The following is a 10,363-nucleotide window of genomic DNA, read 5'->3' as shown; positions in this document are numbered from 1 at the left end:
GGCAGTCCAGATGGGCCCGGGACCCCTTGCACCATGATATCTTGTAGGACACTTTGTGGGTGTGATACCATCAGCTGTGGGTCATATATGCCTGTACCCCCTCCTCTTTCATCTCCAGAATTTAGGGGGTCAAAACTGATGCTTGCCTCCGAGTCCGTTTGGTGAGTTATGTCATCATCGTGTTCATGCTTGGGTTCCTGGATCTCCTCTTTGATCAGCGGCTGTTCATCCAGGACAACCTGGTTTGAAGGGACTCTTTTAAAGGTTGCCATGCTTGTGATTCTAATAATAGTAAAATGAAAACAGGATCACTATCATTTTAATATCATAAACACAAATAACCCCTAAAGTGTCCCTTGCTAGTCGCTCCCATCTTGCATTTTATTCATCACCATTATACATAAATTAATACAAATTGTGTGCTGTTTTCCCACATTTTTGCTTGAATAAAATTCTGTGTTAATTAATAAATTAGACACTGGCATGTTTTGTCCAGCATTCCCCACTATATCTATTTCCCCTTCCACTCTGACCACGTCTTTTCCATCATGATGTAAGGCTGATTTGGAGTGATTTTGTTGTGAATGTCTTTTTTGTTGAGTGACTCTGAACCAATTATTTTGACAATATTTGCTCCATAGACACTCATGTCTCTTCTACCCTTCCCATTTTCCTTTAATCTCTTCTGCAGAGTTACTAATCATATTTCACCACCTTCAATGTTTTTTTCTGTGACATCTGAGAATGAAATATACATTTTCTAGCATGTAAAATCAATATCATGAAATATCAAATGACACATTTACTTTGCTTTTTCTGTGTTTCTTTTCACCCCTTTAATTTTGACAATATCATGTGTTTCATACATCTAACATCTGAGAACGAATTAAAATCTGGTTTGTAAAAACCAACCCCTAATTTGGAGGAGACAAGACAGGGACACTAATTCAGGGGTCTTTAGGAGTCAACAAATTATTTTAATCAAAAAAGGATGTCGGTATCATGACAAATAGCTCACCTCAGCAAGATCTTGTGTAGCACTGTTGTCATCTTGACTTGATCTCCCCATTTCTAATTCAAGTTGTAGTTCCGGACTTGTTATTTGCTGTAACCCCGTACTCTGCCCACTATATCTTCCACTCTGTTGTTGCTGTTGTTCCATACAGCTGGACAATTCCTTGCAATTTTTATCTTTGGGTTCATCCTCTGACTGTCGTCCTTGACTCGACTTGGAGGAGGCCGATGAGCTGTCATCATGTTTCCGCCGCTTGGGGTGAGGCGCTTCCTCTCTCAGCCCCTCGTTATGGGATCTTTTACTCTCACTGGAAGAGGGGGCTTCATCCGGGACGGCAAGACCTTTGATTCTTAGACACTCAGCAGCTTTAATTAATCTGGCAAGGTCATTTTGCGCTACATTTGCCTCGCCCGCATACATGTAATTGAGAAGCGCTTCAAGGTCGTCATGAAGAATATCCTTAAGTACTATTATGGGATGTTTACATGTGGTTTGCTTAAACATTTCCTCAAAATATTCACTACACACTGAAAGCACCAACTTATGTACTGGGAAAAATTTACCATTGCATGCTAACGTTACATCACTGTAAAGTTCCTGAAACAAAGAGAAGAATTTTGTTAACTTCTATTTGACTAAGTTACCCTACTAAATTGTTCCTAAAAACCTGAATTTAAGATTTTCTACTGTCTCAAAGTTGTTTTCACATGTACATTTCTAGGCCAAATATATATCATTTCTTTCTCATCATACATTTATATTCAAATAAAGTAAACTCTCATCCCAATTCTTACCTTCCTATGAAGTGTAGATAAAATATGGAAAAATGTAGATCGATGATTATTCCAACGCAGTGAGAGTATACCCTCCTCCATCTCTAGTGTATTTCTGCAAAAGTTGCAACAAATTTTAATAATCAAAAATGACTAAATAAAGATGGAACTGAGACAAATACTAAGCTAGGTTCTCATAATAATACTTTCATTATAACACAAATCTACAACTATAAGTAGGGAATATTAACCCAATAATAACGGGTGTCCCACATATGTGACACCTGAAAAAATAAACATTGCCAGGCGTCCCGCCGGTGTAACACTGTATTGGGGCTCGCACTCCGACGCAGCAGCGAGCCGCAGCCAGTGGGCGGACAGACTCCGGGGAAACTCCGCCCACCAATTTTGTAGCCGCCCGGAATCTTTTATTTTTGGCTTCAAAATATACTGGCGTGAATGGGTTAACAGAAAATTTTAATTTATCTTATCCACTTGAGAATTTGCCATAGTGGCATTGCAAATTCCAAATAATTTTACTGATACCAGGGAACACTGTTAATATCAAACTTTAAAAAAGATCACCCAAAACAGAATGCGTAACAAGTCTTTTACATTAATATACAGTCTTACTGCTAACACAGCACATCAATTAAGACCTTTAACAATAATTTCAGCAATTAATAATTAAGTAATTTCCTTGAAGCAGCAAAAATAGATCAAATCTGATTTTTAATAAAGGAACCATTTGTATTTTTTCAGGCTAAAATTTCTTATTTTGTTTTTTTGCATTATTTTTTACATTATCTTTCAGCCTTTAACTCCTCGGTGATGGTTATGGTTACAGACGTCATGACATAACAGCCTATAACATCTAAACACATCATGCCTTGCAGCAGGTGGGCTGGCTGTATACAGCTTACTCCAAATCACACCACCATGTTTCATATCCTTTGAATAATAAACAATGAAGTTATTAAAAAATCTATATAATTTATGTATCTCACTTATCCATTGACTGAACTTGTTGAAAAAGATACCACATATACTCTATAGCCATACCTAAATTTGTAACAATTCGGATTTTGAAATTTCCTCTTAGTTTAGTGGAAAAAAATTTGTTTGTTGTTCAAAATATAAAATATGAAATATGGACTTTTATCACCTGAAATGAAAATCAGCATCATTGCTAAATCGCAAATTCATTCAGCTTTCAAATGATCCAAACCCCATTAGAATTGCCCAAGTAGTTATGGAGAAACAAAAAAGAATGTTGACAAAGATGTAGTTTTGAGATATCAGGCTTTGACATTGGTGATACTTTTTCCTCCATTTTCTTTTCTTTTCCTCTTTCCTTCCTTATTTCCTTCTTTCCTTCTTTCTTTCTTTCTTTCTTTCTTTCTTTCTTTCTTTCTTTCTTTCTTTCTTTCTTTCTTTCTTTCTTTCTTTCTTTCTTTCTTTCTTTCTTTCTTTCTTTCTTTCTTTCTTTCTTTCTTTAGAAATCTGATCTCTGTATCAATCTTGATGCATTCTATGGCATTCAGATGGTATTCTGAGGGTGTAGCTGGTACCTGGTCCTCTCCTTTTCCAAGGTACTAATGGCAGTAACGGCAGATGAGTGTAGAAGTACCGCGTGTCAGTACCTCGTGAGGCATTTCATTTGAATAAACAACTGCTGCAGCTGTGATTGAGATGTATTTTTCATCATATTATGTTTATTAGTTACAGGAATAACATCTATCATTCGTCGTGTCCACTTAGTGTGTAATGAGGGCACATCAGGGGTACGTCTATGGGATGGTGTCGTGGACGCAGCAAATGAGCAGCCTCTCCCTCTGACTCTCTCGTGGTGACTGCCCGCCTTGTCTCTTAGTCATGGCTATCAGCTAATTCAGGAGGCAGAAATGCCAGCTAGATACCAGAGAATACCAAAATAAATTGAAAAAAATAAAAAACAAATTTGTTGAGTATATTTGCATGAATGAAACAAAGTAAACATCAGAGCCAGAGGTGGGCTGGGGGATCAGAGATATAGTAATAACCCCTTTATCTTTATGCATTTAGCAGAAATACTATGTCATCGGGTTGCCAAATCCTACTAGATTACAGAAGATTTTTCTTTTAAATTTGGGTATTTTTGAAAATATTCATAAAAAAATTCAGTGCAACAGCCCCCTTAAATATTTTCATTAAGTCTATGAAATTTTCCCCAAATTTTGCCTGTTTTTGTATAATTTTAATGTAGCTTTATAGGTCTAATAATTCTTTTCCTGTGTCAAAAGAAAAATTGCATGTAGGTTTCCCTTAGCATACTTGATCTAGTTTTTTTCCAGTATTGAGATCTTTTTCCTTAGATTTTTTGTGGAGGTTTTGGCCCCTGATAGTTATTCTACCCTCATACAAGCATATATAAATTTAATGTTCTTTGAAAATGGTTACTGCTTTGCATTCCTTTGATATATTGTAATCCAAGGTGCATTTCCTTTGATATATTGTAATCCAAGGTGCATTTCCTTTGATATATTGTAATCCAAGGAGTCTTCAACCTTCAGCTGCTGTGACCGGTGGTGCAGGTTGTATCACGTTAAACTGAAAATTACAAAAAAATGAGATATATGACACAAAAAAACAAATGTTCCATATTTTTTTTTCCTGCACTGAGGTATTTGTTACATAGAGAGATGATATGGTGTCTGGGGAAGGAAAATAAGCTATTACCATCTGGATAAAGCAAATCAACAGATAAATAAGGACATTGGAAAATGGCGATAAAGCTAAAAAGTTTACACAAAATAACTTTGCAAAGGGGAGGCACAGAGTCTTGTCACCACTCATGGGTGTTCGAATGTGCCTGGCCTATGTGCCGCACGCCCGGAATGTTGTCCACTTATATAACCCCAATGCCCAAGTTTTCATCAGTGTGATTTCCGTGACACAACCGGATTCAAAGGGTTAAACCTGCATATAGAGCACCTTATTTACCATAAGCAGAGGAGATTTGATAGGAAATATTGTGGCAATAGGCTAAAAACATCTGCTACCTTAAAAAAATTATTAATAGTTTCATTATGCACTACAATAGCACACCACCACACCTTTACTTACATAAATCTGTATTTCTTTATCACATTTTCTTAGATCCATCTCTCTAAGCTCTCAGTTGCTTACAGTCAATTAAAATGAACCTGGGGAAGGTGTAACACTTCATTCTCAGTCACTAATAAATGCTGCATGAAAATCTGGGTTATGCAACAGAGGACAGGTTTGAGTCATACTAATTTAATTGATTTCAAACCTTATATCCTTTCTATAATGACTATTTCCCATTCTGAGTGGTTATAATAACTTTTATTCTGGCCACATTATCTCCATTATGCAATGAGTAAGTAAATAACTTTGAAAAAGTGAAATGAACATGTAAAAAAAATATCACATCATGAATTTTCAGTAGTAGGTCTAACTGGCTATATTTTCGTGAATTAAAGTATTCGTGAGACATTCTGAAATGTAAATTAGGATGCGACCCCTCCCAGTTAGGGCACACCTATTTAAAAAAGGCTACACAAAAGCAAAATCAATATCTAAATCTTACAAGCTCAATACAAAGATAATTCACTAATGCACCGTCTCAAATAGCGCCTCTTGAACTACCAAACATTGATAAATGGTTTGGGACACAAAACGTTAAGGGTAATTGGGTGTAAAGATTTAGGTATCGATTCCTGTGTTTTCCTTTTATTTCATTTGGGTGCCTCCTATGAACCCCGAACTCCAGTCATGTTCCTGAATCGCGAAACATGGTTTGATTAGGGTCAGCTTGGGCGGGATAGGCAACCTGTCTCCACCCCTCGCAATAACATACTTATAAAAAGTATTTATAATGATTATATAAATTATATTGATTAGATCACTTTAAAGTTTGAGATACAAATCAATTTAAAGGGCATCTTCCCAGTGAACCCTCTTCCCAGCTCACACTTGCTCACTCACGCCATGAAGTGCCGAGTCTAGCTTCACTCTACCCAAGGCTAAGGGAATATTCCCTCAGGCTTGACTCTACCTATTCTTCCACCTTTATTTGTCATTTCAGCGGCTGGTGTCCAACACCATGTCGATGTTCCCCCTCCAAAGTATTCAAGAAACCCATTACTTTCGATATCTCCTATTCTGTCCGTCTTTTACATATTCATTTCTTTATTTTTGGTAATGAATTGATTGAGAACATTTGGAAAATGTAATGGTGCATGAAATATTGTCATGAGTATTATTCTATTTTCCAAATAACACATCAAAAGTTTACCATTATCTAAATAGCGGATCCAGGTGATACAAGACGGAGTGAGAGAGAGAGCAGCTGCTTAGGATCATGCATAGCTATATATTAATATACAGTTCTGGATAATGCAAATGAAGGATATTTCCGTCTGACAAATATTAATATGAATAGTTCTAACAATGTTAAATAATTTTTATAGAGAAAATGTGATAGGGAATCAAAATAAAACTGTGATAAGATTTCATGATAATCATTTTCTTAATGATATATGCTAACTTATTTCTTAAGGCAGGTCCAAAATATTCATCAAATCAACAAAGTCAACAGGGACAAAAGCAATCCCTTGCTCTCTCTCCATATATATTTCAATCATGATAGCCTTTCTTTGCCTGATATCTGTAATTTCCCTTCTCACTTTCAAACCATCCTAACTATGTCCTGGTAGTTTGAACATGGGCCTCCTTTCAGGACAAGAAGGACATGATCTCTCCAAGCTAGGTCTGGCGAGGCATCACAGCTTCTGTTGTTGGGTGTACAATCTGTACCTGTGCCTGAAGTACTTGTTCAAATAATGATTGATCTTCAATAAGGACAGGAGCATGTTTGAACTGATAATAACAGATTTAATAGAATGTTTTATTGTGTTAGACACAAGACACAAGGGATCTATAATTCTTCATCACCACCAGTGACCACAGCAAGATCTATGGGGCATTATTTTTATGAAAACAAAGACGAAAACTTGACTGGTTCACATTCTAAGCTTTGAAATCATCATTACTATTCTGTAGGCAAGGCACTAGCAATGTTGTAGTCTGTTCCAAGAGGTGAATTGTACATTATAGTAGTATCTAAATGCTTTGGTCACAATAAAAGAATATACATGTGTATATGTAAGTCCATTTAGGTCCACACAGGTCTAGTACTGGTACACCAGCATTCTGGGATTTAAGATCTGTACCTAATTGATTATAAAAAGGCACTGCACCAAATACAGTGTACCTGTAAACAGCTCTAGAAGTAACTTTGCTTTATATTGCAAATTTGTTACTCTAATACTGCTAAAGATCACTTCCCTGATGCATGTATTGATTATATCTTCACCAGAAATACATGCTGGTAATATCACAAAATATTATTTTATGGTTAATCTGTACAGTATGAACACACAAAGTTAGCCTAGGGCTAAATAAATATGAAATTCTTGTAGAGGACAAAAAGTAGCAGCCAAACTGTAGACACAAACTGAAATGCCACAAATAAAGAAAATGGTTATGGAATGCACCACTCTCAGCCGAAGTCCACTCAGTGCTCCCGAGTTTCAACTCTATTTTACCATGCATACCCAGGTGAGGACAATGTTTTCTGGAAGGTGTCGGAGGGCGGAGCACCCGCATCAACCCTCCCCACGGGCAGTGCTGGACTTTGATTGATGAATAAATTTTTTGACGTGGAGTTGGGGACTTAGTCTCTGACGATTGTGTCCATACTGTAAAGAATTACCGATTTTATATTAAATGTTCAACTTCATCTACATATCCCACCAATGTATTCTTAACCTATCAACACCGGTATATTTTGAAGACAAAAATAAAAGATTCTGGCCGGCTACAAAATCGGCAGGTGGGGCTTCCCCGGAGTTTGTCCGCCCGCCGGCCCTGGCCCTTTGCTGCGTCAGAGCGTGAGCCCCAATATAGTGTCACACTGGCGGGACGCCTGGCAATGTTAAATTTTTCAGGTGTCTCATATGTGGGAGACCCGTCATTATTGGGTTAATACTGTAGTGATAGACATCAGCTCAATGTTTGCTGATCATGGTGCTGAGATCATGTTCCAGTTCAAATCAATGAGCTGTACAGCAATGTCAAGGTTATTTGCAAATTGGCTTACTAATTTCATACCAAATCTTTCATCCTTTCATACAACATATTGATGAGTTTTTAGATGTTATAAATAGAACCACTGACTGCCTCAGAGAGGTTACTTTGTGGTAGTATGAGCTTGTGTCTGATATAAAATTGTTTCTTGCTGATACAAGAATTTTTGTTGGAAATAAGTTATTATCATTCACACCTTTCTCTACTTAAGATGTTCATTCATGGGTCAGTATTTTTAGAAAAATAAGAATTCTTGTTAGAAATAAGTTATTATCATTCATACCTTTATCTGGGTCAGTATTTTTGAAAAATTACTGGTATTATAAAAATAAGTAGAAAGATCATCCATCTGAGAACAAATTATCATCATTCCCTTTAATTCCATTTAACCCTACACAGACAGTGCCAGAATTCTCTGTGTGCCAATGAATCTGGTGACTACTGCCAACTGTCAAGCCTTTCCAGCAAGGTATTCACTGTGTACAGCCAGTCATGATGCATATACACATTCCTGTCATGAAGGGTTGGCTTTCTATGACGGCTATAGCTATGCCCATCAGCAGGGTGTAAAACATAATAATAATAATAAAAATTAATCATTTACGATTTGGTGTTTCAGGCTCTTGTAACTCCAGTCAAATTATGGCTGCTTATTGTGTTTCTAAATTGCCCCATATGCAAGGAATGGCTGGGGTTACCATCCACTAGCAGTGCAAGATTTGAATAAAGGTCAATAAGATTGCTAGACAAGAATGCTGCCACTGCACCACACAGAACAGGTGTTTAACTACTTCTGAATCAAACAATCTATCATCCTCTATTTGCTACAACTAAATCATAGAAGAGTCTAGGTCTTTATGTCCGTCGTCACTATAATCAAAGGAAACAAATCTGCACAACATATAAACAATCTAGAAAGACCGAGATTGTCAACATTTAAGTTGGCAATATATATTTCATGTCAAGTAAGGAACCAGTCTATATTTTGCCAAACTAGAATATATGTCAGGTAGTATTGTTATGCTGCATTCCGAACTCCTTGATCTACTCATCCAGACAAGTTGGACAAGATGTTTTGACCGTTCGGATCCTTTACTTTCTCGTCCTAGACAAGTTTTCCATCTCGTCCATCTCACCCTCCTGCGAAGCTGAGCAAGCAGGATAAAAAGACATCACAATAGCATTTGTATGTAAACAATGACAGTTGCAGACCACTACAAGATATTGATGGGTAATTTTATAGTCCTTTCTTGATGTTGTCAAAGGATATTTTTGTGTTTGTCATTTGCAGATAAGTTAATATGCATCAAAGGAGTTAAAAAAGAAACTATGCAGCGTGTAAAATAAAGGCACTAGTATGATAAAAGAGTGAATGTTTACTTTCACGCTGGTTGCATACTCAACAACGAGGGTCTTGGAGGTTCCGAATGAAGCCTCGTTGTCCTGCTGGTCCTGACAAGTTGTCTGGACAAGCAAGACGAGGAGTTCCAAATGCAGCATTATATTCCAAAACAAGTTTTTCTTTTTTTTATGACAATTGGAACTTTCCAGACAATATTTATATCATCAGGTTTATTCTCGAGTGATGAGAATGAATCTGATGATCATTTCTGTAACAATCACAGCCGATGATCTTGATGCGTTAAGCCCCGATAGCAGTGGAGGTCATGAAGTATATCAGGGAAATTATGAGGTAAAACAGGCTTAAATAAGAAGAATAGCAAACAGAAATGCGTAAAACTTGCACAAAAAACACTAGTAAAAGGCTTATGAAACTTTACGGACATGCCCGCCACCTTTGAAAGTTTACTCACCGACGCCCCAACATTCAAAAATTCTACAGGATTCCAACCCATCTTTCAGCAAAATCTACAGGATTTCACACATTCCAAACCCTAAAATACGTCCTGACCCATAACCCAACCTAAACCAACAATTAATGGTACCATGACTAGGCATGCCCTTCAGGTACTACCCAAGGAGAGGGTTGATGGGGGGCTCTGCCCCCCAACACCCCCCACGACATATTCTCTTAATCTCGGTATGTACGGCAAGATAAAGCTGTATCCATACTATAAACAATAAACCAAATACCTTTATATATCAAAAGGCCAATCAGTCAATTTTCCTTCACTTCTTTCTGTTGGTTTATTGTGGACTGCATCTTTTTTATCACTTTTTACGGAATTTGGGGTACTCGATGGCCTCAGAGTCTTAAGAATAACCTGGAATCAAGGCATCACTGAAAACCAGACATTTCTCACCAATCTTCTGTCACCGAATGCCCGCGAATCCTCCCGTCAAACCCAGCGGCCAGAAATGTGAAAATGCGCATATGCTGAAGGTTCTCCAGACCAATTCCCGTAATTCACTGTCTACTAAATCTTCAAACACGTAAATGAAGTATAAAAACATCAATAAT

General features: G+C 37.2%; 2 protein-coding genes across 7 annotated transcripts in view; one reads left to right on the top strand and one right to left on the bottom strand.

Annotated features, from left to right (window-relative positions):
• Positions 1–10,363, top strand: part of LOC113809056 (alpha-2-macroglobulin) — a gene marked incomplete at its 3' end in the record, with an annotated part of 240,225 nt that overhangs the window by 41,011 nt on the left and 188,851 nt on the right.
• The window catches only part of LOC113825796 (longitudinals lacking protein, isoforms H/M/V), a gene marked incomplete at its 3' end in the record, with an annotated part of 18,708 nt that continues 8,345 nt past the window's right edge, over positions 1–10,363 (bottom strand). For 2 of the 6 annotated variants that reach the window (XM_027378625.2, XM_027378624.2), the window contains 3 exon segments: positions 1–239; positions 1,019–1,612; positions 1,810–1,903. In XM_027378625.2, the coding sequence (XP_027234426.2) occupies positions 1–239; positions 1,019–1,612; positions 1,810–1,890 (914 nt within the window). 6 annotated transcript variants of the gene reach the window in all.

Source organism: Penaeus vannamei, chromosome 31 (assembly GCF_042767895.1).
Source record: "Penaeus vannamei isolate JL-2024 chromosome 31, ASM4276789v1, whole genome shotgun sequence".
Classification (NCBI taxonomy): domain Eukaryota; kingdom Metazoa; phylum Arthropoda; class Malacostraca; order Decapoda; family Penaeidae; genus Penaeus; species Penaeus vannamei.
Note: the sequence above shows the minus strand (reverse complement) of the source record. Positions and strands in the feature narration are given on the sequence as shown.